Source organism: Malaclemys terrapin, chromosome 7 (genome assembly GCF_027887155.1).
Source record: "Malaclemys terrapin pileata isolate rMalTer1 chromosome 7, rMalTer1.hap1, whole genome shotgun sequence".
Taxonomy (NCBI): Eukaryota; Metazoa; Chordata; order Testudines; family Emydidae; genus Malaclemys; species Malaclemys terrapin.
The window spans coordinates 52,784,411-52,804,827 of record NC_071511.1 but is presented as its reverse complement, the minus strand read 5'-3'; the positions used below and the strand labels follow the sequence as shown (position 1 = coordinate 52,804,827).

General features: G+C 49.4%; 1 protein-coding gene across 5 annotated transcripts in view; it reads left to right on the top strand.

The window, feature by feature from the left end:
* RNF123 (ring finger protein 123) overlaps nucleotides 1–20,417 on the top strand; it is a 128,939-nt gene that overhangs the window by 25,360 nt on the left and 83,162 nt on the right. For all 5 annotated transcript variants that reach the window (XM_054033815.1, XM_054033814.1, XM_054033816.1 and 2 more), the window contains exons 12-14: nucleotides 9,427–9,531; nucleotides 10,652–10,777; nucleotides 13,548–13,640. In XM_054033815.1, coding sequence (XP_053889790.1) covers nucleotides 9,427–9,531; nucleotides 10,652–10,777; nucleotides 13,548–13,640 — 324 coding nt within the window. The remainder of the gene's footprint in view (nucleotides 1–9,426; nucleotides 9,532–10,651; nucleotides 10,778–13,547; nucleotides 13,641–20,417) is intronic.

Sequence of the window (20,417 nt, the reverse complement as noted above, 5' to 3'; positions counted from 1 at the left end):
TTGACTTTAGCAAAGCTTTTGATACGGTTTCCCACAGTATTCTTGCCAGCAAGTTAAAGAAGTATGGATTGGATGGATGGACTATAAGGTGGATAGAAATCTGGCTAGATCATCGGGCTCAACAGGTAGTGATCAACGGCTCGATGTCTAGTTGGCAGCCAGTATCAAGCGGAGTGCCCTAGGGGTCTGTCCTGGAGCCAGTTTTGTTCAGCATCTTTATGTAATGATCTGGATGATGGGATGGATTACACCAGGGGTTCTCAAACTGGGGGTTGGGACCTCTCAGGGAGGGGGTTGTGAGGTGGTTATATGGGGGGTTGTGAGCTGTCCGCCTCCACCCCAAACCCCGCTTTGCGTCCAGTATTTATAATGGTGTTAAATATATTTTAAAGTGTTTTTAATTTATAAGGGGGGTTGCACTCAGGGGCTTGCTATGTGAAAGGGGTCACCAGTACAAAAGTTTGAGAACCACTGGATTACACCCTCAGCAAGTTTTCCGATGACACTAAGCTGGGGGGAGAGGTAGATATGCTCTAGGGTAGGGATACGATCCAGAGTGATCTAGACAAATTGGAGGATTGGGCCAAAAGAAATCTGATGAGGTTCAACAAGGGCAAGAGCAGAGTCCTGCACTTAGGACAGAAGAATCCCATGCACTGCTACCGGCTGGGGACCAACTGGCTAAGCAGCAGTTCTGCAGAAAAGGATCTGGGGATTACAGTGGATGAGAAGCTGGATATGAGTCAGCAGTGTGCCCTTGTTGCCAGGATGGCTAACGGCATATTGGGCTGCATTAGTAGGAGCATTGCCAGCAGATTGAGGGAAGTGATTATTCCCCTTTATTCAGCACTGGTGAGGCCACATCTGGAGTATTGCGTCCAGTTTTGGGCTCCCTACTACAGAAAGGATGTGGACAAATTGGAGAGAGTCCAGCGGAGGGCAATGAAAATGATTAGGGGGCTGGGGCACATGACCTTATGAGGAGCAGCTGAAGGAACTGGGCTTATTTAGTCTGCAGAAGAGAAGAGTGAGGGGGGATTTGATAGCAGCCTTCAACTACCTGAAGGGGGGTTCCAAAGATGATGGAGCTAGGCTGTTCTCGGTGTTGGCAGATGACAGAACAAGGAGCAATGTTCTCAAGTTGCAGCGCAGGAGGTCTCAGTTGGATAATAGGAAAAACTATTTCACTAGGAGGGTGGTGAAGCACTGGAATGGTTTACCTAGGGAGGTGGTGGAAATCTCCTTCCTTAGAGGTTTTTAAGGCCTGGCTTGATGAAGCCCTGGCTGGGTTGTTATAGTTTGGTTGGTCCTGCTTTGAGTAGAGGGTTGGACTAGATGACCTCCTGAAGTCTCTTCCATCCCTAATCTTCTATGATTCTATCTGGGTCTGGGTGGCTTTGTGATGCCAACAGCAGCTGTGCTCTGTGCCTTTTGTTAGCCTCAGGAGTGAGAGATCTGCTAAAATCACTGTTGTATCTGGAAAACTGCCAGTATTGAATGCCAGTGCCCTGTACTCGGTTTCATGGAGCCAAGCAGTTCACTCTGCATTTCGCTCACCCCTTGCGAGCCGTGCTCACCGTGGCTGGTGCTGAGTGGGGAGTTGTGCACAAGCACTCCAAAGCAGAAGTGTCAATAAGCACAGACATTCTTGTTTAAAGCTTTAGGGGAGCAAGAGAAGGGATTTCTGAAGCTTAATGTTCACTTTCCATTGGGACTATATCAACAGTGGTACTTGTGTGTGTTATCTGCCTCTGCTGCCATTGTCGCCTTGTGGGGTTCCCATTCCATGCCTGCAGGACACCTGAGCTAGGTGAGGGGAAAGGAGGATCTGGAATGGCATGTTCAGTGAGATCCTGCAAGCCAGTGCTGCATCAGAGTGTGAGCACAGGGCCTGGAGGGTGAACACTGCAGACAGCCTGGAGAAGGAAGGAAAGTCCCAGGAGTCCCATCAGGAAAAGGAGAGGGAGATGCACCCAGATGCAATGGGCTTCTCTGGCAGCAAATATAGGTGCTGCAGCCTTTTGTGGACCTACAGGTTCAACAATCCGGGGTTCGTCTCCCTTTGCAGTCAATGGAGAACTCCACTGCAGCACCTCCTGCCATCCCCCAATATTCCACATGACATCAGGGGCTGAATCCCTACCCTACCACTCCACCCCGAGGGACATTAAGGACAACCTCGGCTTCATGTGCACTGACCTGTGATAGCTACGGTTGTTGTAGGTGTAGGTAAAATGGACATGAATGTTCTTTCCCCTTAAGTTTTGTTCCATTAATTTATTAAGTTTTTAGTGTATTTGCTTTTAAATGGCACAGATTTCTTTGCACTGGGTTTCTGACTGAATAAAATCCTGTCTGGAAAATAATTCATCTTCATAAGTTCACAACATATGCTTACAGCCTGCCTAGCAGTTCTGAAAGCACCCACTTGTTACTGGTTTCAGAGTAGCAGCTGTGTTAGTCTGTATCTGCAAAAAGAACAGGAGTACTTGTGGCACCTTAGAAACTAACAAATTTATTTGAGCATAAGCTTTCGTGGGCTACAGCCCACTTCTTCGGATGCATAGACTGGAACATATATTGAGGATGGAGACACACACACACACACACACACACCATGAAAAGGTGGGAGTTGTCTTACCAACTCTGAGAGGCCAATTAAGTTAGAGAAAAAAACTTTTGAAGTGATAATCAAGATAGCCCAGTACAGACAGTTTGATAAGAAGACTTCCATTCTATATATCCGAAGAAGTGGGCTGTAGCCCACGAAAGCTTATGCTCAAATAAACTTGTTCGTCTCTGAGGTGCCACAAGTACTCCTGTTCCACTTGTTACTGTACAGTGGGACACAGCTCATCGGGTCAGTGACAAAAACTGTAATAATCAAATGTACAGCAAGTGCTGCAAAATTAATATGTGCACGAAGCAGCATACAATTCCTAACAGGCACCCAAACAGCAGGGCCAGGTAGCACCTTTCAGTGCTCTCCAGCCACTCCTTGTCATCCCAAGCCTGCATGATGATGTGATCCCATCAGTCAGTGCTCATTCCTTGGGCCCAGAAACAGCACTCCATCATCTGCAGCTCCTCTGTGAACTCCACCTACCACCTTGAATTGGCAATCCATCTTCCAAGAAATCAGCATGTTCTCCACTGATTTGGTGGTTCTTGTGGCTCTGGAAATGCCAGAGGATAGTTCATCCTGTACTTGCAATGCTTATGACAATAGCGCAGAGCTGGGCAGGCTCCATACTGCTGTCAGATGGCGGATAGCCAGGAGGGCTGCATAGGTTCATAGGATTTTTAAAACAAATGCAAAAATTATGGGATATAGATGACATTATGTGGTGGAGACAGTTGCAAGCTGTGAAGTTAACCCCTTGTTCGCAGTCATCTCTGCACGACTCTTTCCTGCCTCAGTATGCATTGCCAAAACTTCCCAAAAGCCTCTTGTAGACAGTGGTGGATTGCACACTGGGATACTTGCCCATAGTGCATCACATTGTGCCTTGACACAACACTCCTGGTGAGTATGCTCAGCGCTGACACAAGGAACCAAGTATGCACACGCATAAACTATACACTAACTGCTGTGGCTTATACCAATGTAACTTGTGTAGCATAGACATGGCCTAAAAATCATGGGCTCACCAGAGAGCCCGGCTTTGTCTCATTACAACAGCTTGTAACCTTGTAATCCTCCTTTGTCCCATGACTGCAAGGATGTTAATTGCCCTGTTCATTTTAAGTAGTTTCTTGCATTGTGTTAATCTCTTATGCATTAACAATCTGTCCCAGCTTGTATTTAGTTGTGATACTCTGGTTACCTTTTCCAGACTTAAAGAAATTCTGTGAAGCTCAAAAGCTTGTCTCTCACCAACAAAATATTTCTTGTATCACAGCTTTCAGCAGTGAGAGTTCCCATCGATGCTATACACCAAGGGAGACTGAATTTATAGCTTGTATGATCATAACCACAGAATGTATTTATTTTTGCAGCTGTGTGAAACTGTTTTGCATATTTAACTCTCACTCGATCCCAACTCTACTAGTCCAATTTTTGACATGCCCCTCATGGCAGCAGTGTGGGCACATCTTAGAGAATCTGTATTCTCATCACTGGCATCCAGCATCAGGCAAGAGAGGGAGATGAAAATAACCATTGCTGACGGTAGCTAGAGAATGCTTCTCTAGCAGTGACACTTATGAGGCTGCCTCATCATCATCCAGGCTGGAAACACTTGCTTTATCCCACGGTGCGCTTGGCCTTCTGCTTTCCCACAGAGGGCAGAACTTGGATCTAGCCCCGGTCATGATTGAAAGCACACCACAAATCTTTCCTACCTCGCTTAGTTTAGAAACTTGCTCAGTTAGAACCTGTTGGGATAGGAAGTGCAGGCAGGTTGGGGGAGTAGTAAATAATGAAGAGGACAGGTGTGTCAGATTCACAGGGTTTGGTCTGTGCCCCAGCCTGGAGTGACTCTTTAATGTTCCAGACCTCAAGGGTCCACACAGTTCAACAGGTCAGGCCTATGGCCTCGACAACTCTGAGCTGTCTGCCCCTAGCAGCAATTTCTGTCTCTTTCCATGGCTCCCTGCAGCAAATCCAGCCGAGCCAGACTCCTGTGGGAGGTCTGTATGGTACCCCTCAGGGAGCAGTGCTCTCTGTAGGTATTTGCAGTGACACCAGACAACCTTTTCAAAAACAAGGTAATGCTTTAGTAGTCATCTGGCCTACAGAATATGAAAGTCCTGATGCTAGTAAGGGAAACCAAGGTTCAGACAGTCCATACTGCTGAAAGCCAGGGCTCTACCCAGTCAAGCTGCCCGTAGAATGTATGTTGGCTCTGTCCTTTTTTTTTTTTTTTCTTTCCCTCTTGTTTGTCTAGGGCACCCACATTTATCCTGTTCCTAGGGCTCAAGGCATAACCCTCTTAATTGAGGCACCCATCCATACCCCATTCCTAGGGCTCAGGGTGTAATAATCAATGCTCCTAATAAGGCAAATTAACTTTTCCTGGTGGCCAGTCAGGATCAGGTCATCTGGGGACTCCAGCTTCTGCATGATATGGCTGGCAGGATGTTGAGGTCTGGCAGCTCTGATCTGGGGCTGCATCCTGAAGTTGGTTCCTAAGAACTTCCTTTTGGACCCCAGTTTATATTGTGAAATTTGAGTCCTGCTTAGCTGTCCCTTAACCAATCATTTTACTACAATATTACAAGATAATTCTTTGACCAATCCTAACATATTGTGAAATAATTCTTTAACCAACCAGACCCCACCACCTTAGTTGATTTAAATCTTGTAAAATTAATTATGCAACAGACAGAAAAAATCAAAGAACCAGACAGAAACCTTACAGATCAACAATAGAGAAGTAGGGACCATAAAGGCCAAACAGTAGAAGTATAGATTTCATAATCGCAACTATCAAACACAGTTTTTTTTAAGGATCTGAAGATGTTTCTTTATCTGGTGATGGTGGGTGCTATTAGGACAAGATGGCCTTCTTAATAGCCTGATATTTCATTGTTTTAATGTAATTTAGATGGAATGGGAGGATGTGACTTTCTGCTTTTTGGCTCATGGCTGCTGCTCTCCTAATATGGCTGCAGAAAAAAGCCTCAGACATTGAAGTCAGTCCAGGTGCGAGCTCTTTGTCTCTCCAAAGGCCAGCTCTTAACATAGCTACCTGCCACTTTTCCCCATTGTTCTCCAACTCTCTGCTTCCCAGCAGAGAGGTGGGTGTGGCTGGGGGAATCTTGCTTCTGGTTGGTGGTTGCTAGGTGTGAATGGCCTGGCCAGTGACATTCCCGTTTGTCTTTTGGACCCTCAATTGAGATGGGTCGCTTTCATCCTGTCTTTAACAGCCAATTCATCCCATCCCAGACAGGTAATCCAAAAACTTCATGCCTTCTGCTTCGCCCCAGGAGCATTTTAACCCTTCTGCACCCACTAGTTGGCAAGCCCTAGTCAGGTAAGTCCCTGGCAGGCACATCATCCATACAATGTTATGGACAATTCCCATTTTGTCACAACAGGTCACTGACAGAGCCAACTGGATGGCTTGGCAAACTGGGTGCAAGCAAACACTGTGTTCTGACACAGCTAAGTGTAAATGTATACAGCTGGGAGCCAAGAATGTAGGTCAGAAGGGGGAGTTTCTTGGTGTGCTCTGGCATGACCAGTGCTGGATACAAGTGCTGCACTCCCTGCAAAGCAGGGGGAGGTCAAACTTACAGGACGGGACTATTCAGGGAAGCAGTGATATTGCAAAAGTTATGGGGGTCATGGTGGATAATCATCTGAACATGAGTTCCAAGTGCGATGCTGCGGCTAGAAGGGCTAATGTGATTCTTGGATGCATAAATGGGTGAATCTCCAGTAGGAGCAGAGAGGTTATTTTATCTCTGGTTTTGGCACTGGTGTGACCGCTGTGGGAATACTGTGTCCAGTTCTGGTGTCCACAATTCAAGAAGGATGTTGATAAATTGGAGAGGAGTCAGAGAAGAATCCTAAGAATGATTAAAGGATTGGAAAACCTGCCTTATAATGAGACTCATAGCTTGGTCCATTCAGACTTGATTTCAGTGTGTAAGTACCAGCTGAAAAGCAAATATTGGATAATGGATTCCTCAATCTAGGAGAAGGTCTAACATGAGCCAGTGGCTGGAAGCTGAAGCTAGAGAAATTCAGACTGGAAATAAGGTGTAAACTTTAACAGTGAGGCTAACTAATAATTGGAACAATGTACCAAGAGTTGTGGTGGATTCTCCATCACTGACAATTTTACAATCTAGGCTAGATGGTTTTCTAAAAGCTCTACTCTAGGAATTATTGTGGAGCAGATGAGCACAGTGGTCCCTTCTGGCCTTGGAGTCTCTGGATCTATGGGTGCTCTCCTCACTCTGCATCTTGGGTACCATTGGTTTCTGTAGTGACTGTGCCTTACGGTATCTAAGGCCATTCTGCCCTGCATGTGGGGAGAGGGAAAAGAGCACTAATCATGTTCTGAACTCTTGTCTAAACTGCTCTGTGAAATGTGCAGCTTAACCAGGGCATGTGCTGGTGTGTGTTAAAGTTCCAGTTCACCCCTGCACACGGCAGCTTAGCCCATCACCCCCCCCATCCTTATTTGCCCCAATGCGTGGTGGCTTAGCTCATCCCCCATCCCCTGCTACCCTAGTTCACTCCAAAACATGGCAGCCTAGCCCATCTCCCCTCCCTTCTGCTCCCCCTCCTGTCATCCTAAGTCACTCCAGCCTGGGGGCAGTCTAACCCATCCCCCCTGCTGTCCTAGTTCAGCCAGGCATTTGGCAGCAGCTTGGCGTTAGGGCGTGCACCATGGCTCCTTCAGTGATTTTTCCCAAAGGGCTGTTAGGGTGTGACTTCTCCCATGATTCCCCAGGGCTTTCATCATTTCCCAGTGCATGTTACGGCAGGGAGCTGAGTCAGGTTCTGTGGGAGAGTTAGACAGAGAAGCATTGAGGCTGAGCGATAGTGTGGCCAGGGGCCACAACTGAAAGTATCATCAATACAGTTCAGCCAGCTGATGCAGGAGCACGGACTACAGATATGCTGCTCTCTACTATAGGTAGGGCCCTACCAAATTCACGGTCCATTTTGGTAAATTTCACTGTCATAGCATTTTTAAAATCTTGAATTTCATGGTTTCAGATATTTGAATCTTAAATTTCACAGTGTTGTAACAAACAATGAATATGTATTTAAAAATGGTGAAATATACATGTGGAATGCCCTTTTGTCAGCATTTCTCAAACTGGGGGTCTTGACCCAAAAGGGGGTTGCAAGGCTATTGGGAGGGGGTAGGTTTGTAGTATTGCCATCCTTCTCTGCTGCAGTCAGAGCTGGGTGGCCGGGGAGGGGTGGTTCCTGGCCTGGTACTCAGCTCTGAAGACAGTGCTGCGCGGCGCCAGCAGCAGCACACAAGTAAGGCTAGGAATACTATGCCACCCTTACTTCACCGCTGCTGCTGGCAGTGATCAGAGGAATGATGCCTCTGCTTCTCCATAAGCTGCTGCTTTTTTAACCCTACTGTTGACAAGCTAACTGAAACAGAAAGAAGCACACTATCTGCGACCAAACTAACTACTACCCAGGAACGAATTAACTACCAACTGCCGGTCTAATGACCAAGTAACAAGATTACTAGGGAGCAACACGGTTGTTCCCACTTCCTGCCTGAGATGGTTAGAAGGAACCGAGTGGCCACTGGGGTTGCTGTGCCCTTGATGACCTCAGAGGAGTGGGCGTGTGAGGCCATGCAGTGTGTGTGTATGACCCCCCTCCCCCCCTTTGGACGCTGCTGGTGAAAACATTCTGAGCTCCTGTGCTGGGCACACGGACACTGTGAGTGGGATGCACACATGCAGTAACTTGAAGAGCTGAGCATGTCCCATGGCATGGTGGGAAAGGCTAGTGCACTCTAGTCACCATCCCTGTAAATTCTTGTGCCTTCTTTTGTCCTAGCACAGTGGTTCTCAAACTTTTGTACTGGTGACCCCTTTCACACAGCAAGCCTATGAGTGTGACCCCCCCACCTTATAAAGTAAAAACACTTTTTTATATTTAACACCATTATAAATGCTGGAGGCAAAGCGGGGTTTGGGGAGGAGGCTGACAGCTTGCGACCCTGCATGTAATAACCTCATGACTCCCAGTTTGAGAACCCCTGTCCTAGCATCTGAGACGTAATGAACTCTCATACATCCCCATGCCTGCATTCCACCCACTGTCTCCTGATTGGTCCCTTCCCCAACAGCTGAGCAACAGGGGGTGAAACAAACATAACTGTGGGCCTGGCGCCCAGCTGTACCAGGCAGCACCTGGAGATGCAGCTGCTGAGCCAGCACTGCCTGGTGGGCTCAGAGCACTCCTGGCACCCCCACAGCTGTCTGTATCTTGGAAAATTCCTTCCAGTGCTGGGAGTTGAGCCTCAGGCCTGCAGGCCTCTCTCTCACCTCCTCTGAGTGTGGATGGTGGGAGAGGAGGGAAAATGCACTTTGGGGGGGGGGGGGGTCATATAGCAGTGCAGTAACATGCATTTCTGTTTCTAAACATGTGCACCGTCAGGCTGTCCTGGGGATGCAGGTTTATGGAATGGGTTTTGCCTGACATCTGGTGTCGGGCCTGGCTGAGCTAGAACTCACCCCCCAAAGGCTGTTTCGGCTTTGTGGCGTTTTGGATACTGAGTTCTATAATGGCTTCCCTGCTGAAAGCCGCCTTATGGGGCGTGGGGGATGTGCATGCCTTTGGGCATCCCTTCAGGGATATCCCCTGTGCTGCTGTCCTCTCTGCAGAGGCAGGGAGTGCTGCCCCCTCCTTCAAGCGTGCGTCTGATGATGGCGCTGCAGGCGGGATTGGGGTTGCTCAGAGCCTTATGTCTCCTGGGATTGGTTTTGCAGGAGGGGAAGTTGGTGGAGAAGGACACGTCGATGTGGCAGCTGCAAGGAGAGCCCACAGTGCTGATCACCCTGGCACACATCTTTAACCACTTTGCCCCTCTCATGGTGAGTGCTGGCTGCTGGATGTGCATGTGCTCCCCCCCCCCCCCAGTGCTTACAGGGAGGGGGACCCACAACTCCTCCTTGGTTTTCATAGCTCAGGCAGGAGAGGTGACATGCTCTGGTATCGGAGAATTCACAGGCCTAGAGTTATTTGTCAGGTAGTCCCAAGTCATGAATGGCCCCTCTCCCATGGGGTGGCAGCTCCTGCTACAGCCTGACTGAGAGAGTGATATTGCAGAGCTAGTGTGGAGGCTTTGTGTTTACCAGGGTGTGTGCTTGCTATCTGGTCAGTGAACTGCAGAGTGGTGGTGATAGGGGTGAGATTGATGCTGCATTGCAGGGAGTTAATGCATAGGCGCCAACTTTCTCCGGCGCCGGTGGGTGCCTGTGCCCCCTGCCCCCATTCCAACCCCATCCCCAAAGTCCCTACCCTAACTCCGCCCCCTCCCTGCCCCTATTGGATCCCTTCCCCAAATCCCCGCCCCAGCCCCGCTTCTTCCCCCAGTGCGCTGCATTCCCCCTCCCTCCCTCCCTGCCCCACGAATCAGCTGTTTCGCAGCGCAAGCGCTGGGAGGGAGGGGGCAGAAGCAGGACATGGCGGCGTGCTCGTGGAGGAGGTGGAGGTAAGCTGGGGCAGGGGGGTGGGGCGGGGCCATGGGGAGCTGCAGCACCCACCAATTTTTTTCTGTGGGTGCTCCAGCCCCGGAGCACCCATAGAGTTGCCATCTATGGGTTAATGTGCTGCAGGGGACACTCTTTTGGAGCCCTTTGTACCCTGAGTTTGGTAATCAGGCTCTGCTTTCTTGCTTTCACATCTACTGTGGCCCACTTTTGCCTGGCACTTGTCAGAAATGGTACGGTTTCCATGTACTCCTGAAGTGGGCTGGGCTGTTCATGGCACCGAGCCGGGCATTGCTGCCAGACGTGTCATCTTCAGTCTGCTGTAACAGGAATATCCCATGGGCAGCAGTAAGTCACCGTTCCTACCTGATGCTGGCTCCCAGCAAATCTACAGCTTTCCACCTGAGCCTAGACCCTCTGTCTAGTGCTGAGAACCCGTTCTCTGCTGCTGTTTGGTGCTGCTGCTGGCTAGAGCTGCTGACCACAGGCTTTCTGTTTGCAGTGCAAAGTGTACCTGGTGGAAGATGTGCTCATGAACTTCCTGCTGAGCATTCTGGAGCAGGGAGGCGCTGTGGAAGCACATCCTCTCATCCAGCAGCTACTGGATCTCATGTGGCTTCTCATGGAGGTGAGTTGCTCAGGCACTTCCCCCTCTCTCTTTTAACTCTGCATCCCCTTGGTTCTCTGTAACAATGGGCAGGTGTCAGGATCTCGGCTGGGTGTTGGGCTTCCCCATTTGCCCATCTTGTCTGCACTCTGCACTGGCATGGTTTAACAGTTGAGTTGGTTTCTTGCCACCATCCCCCAAAGCAGCTTTGCCTGCCAGCTGTACTCCCTTAAGAATGCAGTACCAGCATCTGGTGCCCTGGCACTGGCTGTTCTCAGCACGCCAGGCCCTGGCTACAGTGACTGCAGGGAGGGAGCTGGGAAGAACTAGATTGATAATTAGAAATGGCTGGCCATAGTGAGTTTCTCCCCCCACCCAGAACCCAGTGACCAGGTCCTTTCAGTGTTAACAACTGTCCCTTGTGGAGTGGGAAAGACCGAGCTGCTACTAGGGAACTGGGAAGAGAGGAGGAAAGAGTTTGATATCTTTGACCTCTGAAAAGCGATTTCAGAATCGGACTTTTCTAGCTTCCTTAACTGTAAATAAACACAGATGTTAATTATTTAACTTCCTGCTTGTGTGACAGTAAAACTGTTACTCTTGATTAAAACTCTTTGAAAATAACCACTATTTAGTAATACTTCTGTAATTATAAAGTTCTCTTCATTGGAGCGGCTGGGGCTACCTGGGAAATGTTATAGACCATGACGTTGCATTGGCTGCAGTGGCAACTAGTGTCACGCCATTGCCCTCTTAATACTGGGTTAATGAAATACAGCCCAGGCTCAGCCAGGCCAGGAGGTTGTGCCCCTTCCTGGGAGGTGTCTGAGCTGGGCTTTGGCAGGCATCTCCTGGGAACCCCCTGCTGAGAGTACCCTGGTGGGTCTAAACCCAGAACTGGCAGAAGCAGCCTGGCGGCTGATCTAACTGCTCCAGGAGCTGTAGGGAAGAGACACTCTTGGGTAGCTGGGGTCAGGCTTGCATAGGGTGTCCAGATGTCCCAATTTTATAGGGACAGTCCCAATTTTGGGGGCTTTTTCTAATATAGGCACCTATTATCCCCACCCCCTGTCCTGATTTTTTTTACACTTGCTATCTGGTCACCCTAGGCTTGCAGGAGTTCCAGAGTATTGCCCACCCCTGTGGTTGCACCTGGCTAGCAGATGGCTGCTACTAGCCCTCATCACCGTGGGTCAGATGCTGCAGTGAAATCTCCCCTAGCATGTTCTGGACGCTTGCTGGCCCATAGCTCAGGTGACAGATTGGCCCCTGCCTCCCCCTCTTCCTCCCTCTCTCTCTCTCATTGCTGTCCTCCAGGAGTGAAACCAGAAGCCCTGGCAGGATGAAGTCCTGAGAGGTACCTAGAGGTACCTTTCGGTCTGGTATGGACCTGGGGAGCTGCATTGGCTTTCTGGGCTCTTCGCCAACAGAACCTGGGCCACATGGTGTCTAGGAGATGACTTGTCTCAATGTTCACTCTGGTATTAGACAGCTATTACTCTCTGCTGCCGATGCTGTGTCAGAGGCAGAGTGCCAGACTGCCCATCAGGTGGGTGGGTTCAGAGTGCTTGAGTGCAGGTCAGCTTCCAGAAACTAACCCTCCTCCCTCTTCATAAAGTCCATTGTTGGACTGTCTCTAGGGAATGGGACTTGCAGCCTGGTGAGGGCTGCAGAACAGAACTTCCCAGGTGTCTGCTGGATCTATAATAGGTGATGGGGTCTGGTGGGGCCATGCAGCAGGGGCGGGACCTTCCCAAAAGTGCTGGTGGGGGAGAGCCCCCCGCTCCCTCCTTGGCCCCTTCTGCACCAGGCCCTGGCCAAGCCAAAGCAGGCCAGGAGCCGTGGACCCTCCACCTGCCTGGGGTGATAGGGCCAAGAGCAGCCCCTGGCCCCACCCCGTGGGCCCCCAGGGCAGGTGGAGGGTTTGCGATTCCCCACAGCTGCCTGTGCAGCTGACCTGACCTGGCTCCGGCTGGGGCCCGGGCCTTGGAGCCACAGCCAGGCAGCTGTGGGGAGCCGTAGCACGGACCCTCCACCTGCCCTGGGCGGAAGGTCTGAGGGGTGAGGACACAGGCTGGGGACTGATCTCAGCCGTCCCACCCCAGGCAAGTGGAGGGTCCGCAGCGCCCCACACAGCCCAGGCTCCCCGGCCAGGCTCCAGCTGCTGGCCTGGCCGGGCGGGGAGGCCTGTGGTGAAAAGTCCACTTTCAAAAAGTGGGAGGGCCATGGCCTTCTGGTCCCCTGGTTCTGGCACCACTGGGGCTATGCTGGGCCAGAGGTGGCTTTGCATTCCTTAATTCAGGGGCTGGTTTGTACCTGAGGGCTGCTGCTGGCTGGTTCCAATAGCTGCAGACTGTTGATGTGTTAGAATGCCCTGGCATGCCCCAGGATGTAGGCGCTGCTATCCCAGCTCTTGGCCATCTGGGGGTTCCTCCTGTGCAGGGAAATCTTGGGGCAGGGAGGAGTGTGAATCTGAGAATCGGGCCCTCTCTTTCTAGAACTCTTATGTTATGACTAAGCAAAAGCCAGGAGGGAAGGTAATGCCTACATGTGCTCTGTACTGTGAGATTCCTGGTTCATATCACTAGTGTCCGGCTGCAGTATGGGGTCACATACAACCCAGGGGACTCCACTCTTTCCTGCCTAGGCAAACACCATTTCCATGTGTTCAGCCAGAGGCGATGCCTCTCTTGGTCCTGATTTGGTTATTTCTGAAATGCACACCTTCCATCCCTCCCCACATCCCCCCAGATGTCGATTTCTGTTGAGTCTTTCTCTCACTCTTTCTCAGGATTACGAGGTGCATGAATGCCTCAAGCAGCTGCTGATGTCCCTGCTCCGGGCTTATAGGTTCTCTCCCATCATCCCAGACCTGGGTTTACAGGTGAGTGGTAACTGAGAGTGCCCGAGAACAATGACTAGCCAAGGATTCATCCTGCCCTGGCTTCAAGTGTCCCAACGCAGGGAGTAGTCTGGAGTCAGACAGATTTCTGCACCAGAAGGGACCACTGTGCTCATCTAGGGTGACTTCCTGGATAACATGGGCCAGAGACCTGCCCCAAAATAACACCTAACGGCGGTCTCTCAGAAAAACATCTAAACCATTTCAGTGATGGTCCCTATTGTATTCCATTGAGGGTAATGCATATGCTCCTGGAACCAGAACTTTTCAAAGTAGTAGTGTTTGTCAGTCCGCGCATGCGCCTCTGTGTTGCTTCGTGGCTTTGCCTAAGGCAATAAAGGGCAGATGACTGCATCTTCAGTTTCTTCTTACCACTGCATGGTCTGAGTCGGAGTTTCTGCTGTCCTTGGTGACACATTTCCTGGAAAACTGTTTTTATTCTTTACTTAGGAATTTGAATGTTTTGTGTAATAGTTTTGTTTCTCAAGGTTTCGTAGGGCTAAGGACTGGGGATGCTGCTCCAGTGGTTTTCAGCCAAACAGTCCCCAACACCCCCACCCACACACCCCAGCATCTGCATCTGGGTATTGAACGAAGTCAGGATCTTCCATGGTTTTTGGTAGTAACTTTCTTTTGGGATGCTGCTTTGGCCTTTCCTGCCAAACGATCCTCCCCACCCAAGTCTGCGCTTCCTACCCTCGTTTTGTTCTCCCTCAACGATGTGCATCAACACTGTCTGTACTGTTTGGGGGACGCCCACACCATGGTCAGGTGCAGGATCTGTCTCCCCTTCCCTGCCACACACGGGAAGGCAGAGCCCTCCACCTTAAGAAGCACCTCATGGAGGTTGCCACAGGGGGGCAGTTGGATCCTGGCCAGGGAACAAGCCCCCCAACACCCTCTCTCCCCTCGGTCATACACCGCCCTGAACAATCCATGAGTGCACTTCTTACCACGGAGCCCCAATACAACGTTGCTGGTATCCGTATTAGGGACCCCGCAGTGGGGCCTAGCTATGAATTACGGAAGCATGCACATAAGCGTGGAAGAAAGTCTCCCTCCAGATCTAAGAGAGAGACTGTGCCATCCATGAATTCCGGCCAAGGGAGAGCACCATGCTCCAAGACCCACAAGACCGACAAAAGACTGCATTGTTCGCTGGATCTGCTGGTACTGGTTATGGACCCCCACACCCTGGCATCGGTTCCAGTGAATTTCTGGTCCTGAGATAGGGCCTGTTACCAGCTCCAGTCCCATCCATAGACCTGGTACTGCTGACTCTGGGGAGACTTGGAGATGCTCCCGGGCCTCATGAATTGTTCACCCTGGAAAGGATGACGTCTCTACGTGCTCTGGTACTCTTATCTACCAAGGGAACTCTGTCCCCTGCATCTGATCTGCCGCCACCTGGCAATGTTCATGTAACACACCCCATTCTGTCGGCTCTGTTGGCACTGCCATTGGTGCAAGATTCTGGTTCTTCCTCTGAGTCTGGGGATCCGGACATTACCCATGGCCTGCTGCTCCTGTTCCAAAAACATGACTATCAGATGGTTCTGACGTGTAGCCTTTTATGTTATTTAAAGTACATTTAGTGATGATGTATGACACCACTGTGGGTTATGTTCTGGTGGCTAAAGTCTCAAGTTCAACAGAGGTACCTCTGCCACTTGTTTCATATCTAGAGCTTCTAGGAATATATGAAGATCAAGGAAAGTAACCCATACACTCACAAGAACAATGTCCAATATCTTTTATCAATTTTATTATAGTTACCACAAAGTTATGACTATCCAAGCATATATAAATCCTAAATATATCCATGCATAAATTATAGAGACAGTCATACTCACATCCTCCTAGACAGTGTTAGGGTCTGGTAGGTTTCTCATTGATTGAGCATCAGTAGAAGGATGGTTCCTGCTGGAGTTTTCCTATAGGGAGCTCAATTTTTCCCAATCTGGGCACCCTCTTTTATAATGTGATTCTGACTGTATCTCATACCCTGCACATGTGCGTGAAAGTGTCAACCCTCTCTTTCCCTATTTATATTGTGTCCCCCTCATAATATTGTTGTACCCTATTTTCTACAGGTTGTGCATAGTTCCTTTTATTCTCATTAACATTGATGCACAACCTGTAGCCTGCAGTTAAGGGAAAAAATATACCTCTAGAGTGTTTTGTGATCTAAAATTAAATTTACGGCTAATTTTTCCACAATATCCCCCCTTGGCACAACTATTCCTGTAATCTTATGGCATTGGGTTATTCTTTGGTTACTTATGTCAAGCATATCTTAACTCCTAAGGCCTAAAATGGCTAAGCTAAAACCTTACAGGCCTCCGCCAGTGGGCCTTGCATTTCAGCCCTCCTTACTTAGATATCTAATCCATATTTATCCCTTCTAACTACTGATCAATCTTATACTTCTATAATCCTAACATCACACAGCACACGATAAAATAAAATCATTGGCTACAGATGGCACCGTGACAATTCCCTCACTTACCTCAGCCCAGGAGCCACTGGTGCCTGACTCCCTGATGTTGCAGTGGTGGTACCAGGATTAACCAGGATAACTCAGCTGCAGCTTTTGGTCCCAATATTTGCCTTCGGAACTGTCCTGTTTGGCATGGGAGAGTTCTCCAGTATCACTATAGAATCATAGACATTTAGGGTTGGAAGAGACCTCAGGAGGTCATCTAGTCCAATCTCTTGCTCAGAGCAGGACCAACACCAAATAAATCATCCCAGCCAGGGCTTTGTCATGCTGGACCTTAAAAACCTCTAAGGATGGAGATTCCACCAGCTCCCTAGGTAACCCATTCCATCCTGTCCTTCGTTGAGTAGAAGGGAGAGAAAGTGTTCCGCCTGCCAGGGCCGTGCTGCTCCTTTCTCTGGACAGGGGCTTGTCCATGCTGTTTGCTGAATGTGCCTGTGGAGTGGCCCAAGCATGGATATGGCCATGAGCACAGGTTCATGCTAAATTCCAAGTGTGATATTGCATTCCATATGTTTTATGGAAGTATGCTTATGAGTGTGAATACAGGGGTGAAAGTAACTTACAGGATTTACCGGTACTGCCGGAGTCCGGGGGGCGTGGCTTCATCCAGAAAAGGCGTGGCCTCAACCGGAAGAGGCGGGGCCTCTCGGGATTTAAAGGCCCTGGGGCACCAGCTGTGGCTGGGAGCCTCAGGGCTTTTAAATCAACCTGGGGCTCCCAGCTGCAGAGGTGGCTGGGAGCCCCTGGGGTGCACAGGCAAATTAAAGGGCCCGGGGCTCCAGCTGCCGCGGAGCTCTGGGCCCTTTAAATCACCACAGCAGCTCCAGCTGGGATTTAAAGGGCTCAGGGCTCCCGCAGCGGCAGGGAGCTCCGAGCCCTTTAAATCCCGGGCCCAGCCCGGCCGCCGAAGCTGCGGGCAGGATTTAAAGGGCTCGGAGCTCCCCGCTGCTGCGGAGAGCCCAGAGCCCTTTTAATCCCGGCCGTGGAAGCCAGTGCAGTCTGGCCCGGGGTACTGGCTCTTGCCGGTACACCGGACTGGACCGGCTTACTTTCACCTGTGTGTGAATATGATGTAACTGGAATATGCTTTATGCAAAAGATCTCTTGTAAGGTATCATAACAAAGGTTATAAACTACTGAATATATTCCTCCTATTTGTATGCATGTATCATTCTTGTATCTGAAGCTAGAAATATGAAGTATAACTCTGAGGTCCTATTGTAATTATGTGAAGTGTGGGCCATTTATGATGATTTAGAATCTTGATGGCTCCCATTGACCCAGACAGTTGGTTGTAAATTGTTTATTTCCCTGCAAACCTTCCTGTGTACGTGTGGGGCAACCCAGGAAGAATGGAGACTAGGGCTCTTACCGTGACATGTGACTATGTCACATTATGCTGGAATCTATCATAATCCTTGTATTTTTCCATTGATGAGGCAGGAGTGGGGACAAGCACAGACAAAAGATTCCCGCCTTGTGCCAAAGCTATAAAAGGGGGTGAAACAAGACAAAAGGGGCTGCTAGTCATGAGAGAACCCCTGCTTACCACCTGAAATGTCTGCTGGATGTAACAAAGACTGTACCAGGGGAAGGGATTAGGCCCAGACTAGGAAGGAGTCTAGTCTGTGAAAGAAGCTTATTGGAACATCTCTAAGGGTGTAATCAGTTTCTTAATATATTAGGCTTAGATTTATGTGTTTTGTTTTATTTTGCTTTGTGACTTACTTTGTCCTGGCTGTTATTACTTGAAACTACTTAAATGCTACTTTTTATACTTAATAAAATCACTTTTGTTTATTAGTAAGATATTAATACCTGGGGGAGCAAACAGCTGTGCATATCTCTCTATCAGTGTTATAGAGGGCAGACAATTTATGAATTTACCCTGTATAAGCATTATACAGATTAAACGGATTTATTTGGGGTTTGGATCCCATTGGGAGCTGGGTGTCTGGGTGCTGGAGACAGGTAACCTGCTGAGCTGTTTTTAGTTAGTCTGAAGCTTTGGGGGCATGTCCCAGACCCTGGGTCTGTGTTGCAGCAGGCTAGCGTGTCTGACTCAACAAGGCAGGGTTTTGGAGTCCCAAGCTGGCAGGGAAAACCGGATCAGAGGTAATTTCAACACATCGGATGACAGTCCCAAGGGGATCTCTTTGACCGAACCCATCACACCAAGCTAGTCTAGAGGAAGGCAGGTTGATAGCTATGTCCATACTTCAGGCCATGGTTGATTCAGCAGACACATCCTCGTGCATTTTGGCAACTGGAATTGTCATGAGGAGGGCATCCTGGTTCAACTCCTCTGGCTTCCATAGAGAAGTGCAGAACACGATCAAAGATGTCCCTTTTGACGAGTCACACCTGTTCAATCAAAAGATGGATGACTCGTTGCACTCGCAGAAAGATTCTAGAGCCACCTTGTGATCATTAGTCATTTACACGTCCGCATCAAAGTGAAAGCTGTATTTCCCACTGCCACGCAATGTTACAGAACTCCCCAATTTTACCACCAACGGGCCTACAAACCTACACACAAACGCCCCAAGGTTCACAGACCCCGTCCATCTGTTTCGACAACGCAGTCCTCCATACAACACACTCAGTCTGTGTGTAAACAGTATTTCTGTTTATGACCAGAGACCCATTATCCACACTGCACACACTGGCCTTGCCAGTCACTCCTTTTGTCGGCAGTCTCAAACTCTTTTTGCCAGCACGGAGCGGGATTACAATGGACAGGTGGGTTCTGAATGTCTTTCGGTGCAGCTACACTATTAAGCTTATGATGCTACGTCCCCCACCCCGCTCCTGTTCCAAGGATCATTCTCATGACAGTTTTCTTGCCCTAGAGGTGGACTCCCTCCTGCAAAGAGGAGTGGTGGAGCCAGTTCCTACACCCCTCCAAGGCACAGGGTTCTACTCCAACTATTTCTTCGTACCCAAGAAGACGGGAAGATGGAGACCAATCTTGGATCTCCGATGCCTCAACCAATACATTTGGAAACCAAAGTTCCACATGGTATGCTTTCGGCAATCATTCCCTCACTATAAAAAGGTATGTAGTTTATGACTCTCGATTTGCAGGATGCTTGCTTCCATATCAACGTACATGCAACCCACAGACAATTCCTGAGGTTCATGGTGGGTCCTCGGCACTTTCAATACAGAGGTCTCCCATTTGGACTTATCATTTCCTCATGAGCCTTCACAAAGGTTTTCTCTGTGGTAGCAGCTTATTTCTGACCACGAGGAATCCTTGTCTTCCCTTACCTAGCAGCCAATTGTCTGACGGGCGATCCAGAACAGAAACTAGAGTGTCAGCATCCCAGCTTCTTCAAGTATTGGTCCTTATTGTATTCAACTGAGGAGAATTAACAAGCAGTATGTAGGTAGGAGGAGGATGTAAAGAAGATGATGGAATTGTGGAACGGAGGGCTGCCATGCCGAAAGAGGCGTCTGTCACAGAATCATGCACTAGGGCATAGAGAGAAGAAAAGGCGGGTACCGAACTCCATGTGACCGCCTTACATATATGTGTGATGGGGCAAGTCATGGAGCGCTGCAGCAGCTAATGCCTGCACTCTTGTGGAATGTGCCCCATCCCACCTGCTGGGGACCATCCCAATAATTGATAGCAGAGCGTAATGCACCCTGAGACCCACTTCGAGTGTCTCTGGTGGGAGATGGCCTGCTCTTCAATTCTCTCTGGTATGGCAACAAATAGTCTGGGAGACTTCCGGAATGGCTTTGTCCTTTGCAGGTAAATGGCCAGGGCCCTACGTACATCGAGGGAGTTGAGTTGTCATTTTGCACTGGAGGCGTGTGCTTTGGAGAAGAAAATGGGCAAGTGTATGGGTTGGTTGAGGTGGAAACTGAAAACGAGCTTTGGTAGGAACCTGGGATGCAGGTGAGACCCTGTCCTTATGGAATGTGGTGAAAGGACAGGTTGCTAGCATAGCCCCCTAACCCAGTTCATTAACCCTCCTTGCAGAGATAATGGCGATCAGAAAGATGACTTCCATAGAAAGAAGAGAAAGGGGGCAGGAGGCCAAAGGTTCAAAGGGGAAGTTCATTAATGACGGGAGGACTAAATTGAGGAGCAACAGCCTGGATGGGTGGGTATTTGCATACAAGGCCCTTCCAGAACCTGGCAGTTAAGGGGCGGGTGAAGACAGAATGTCCATCCGTGGGAGGGTGGAAGGCACTAATGGCTGCTACATGCGTTTTGATGGAGTTGAGAATGAGCCCCTAGG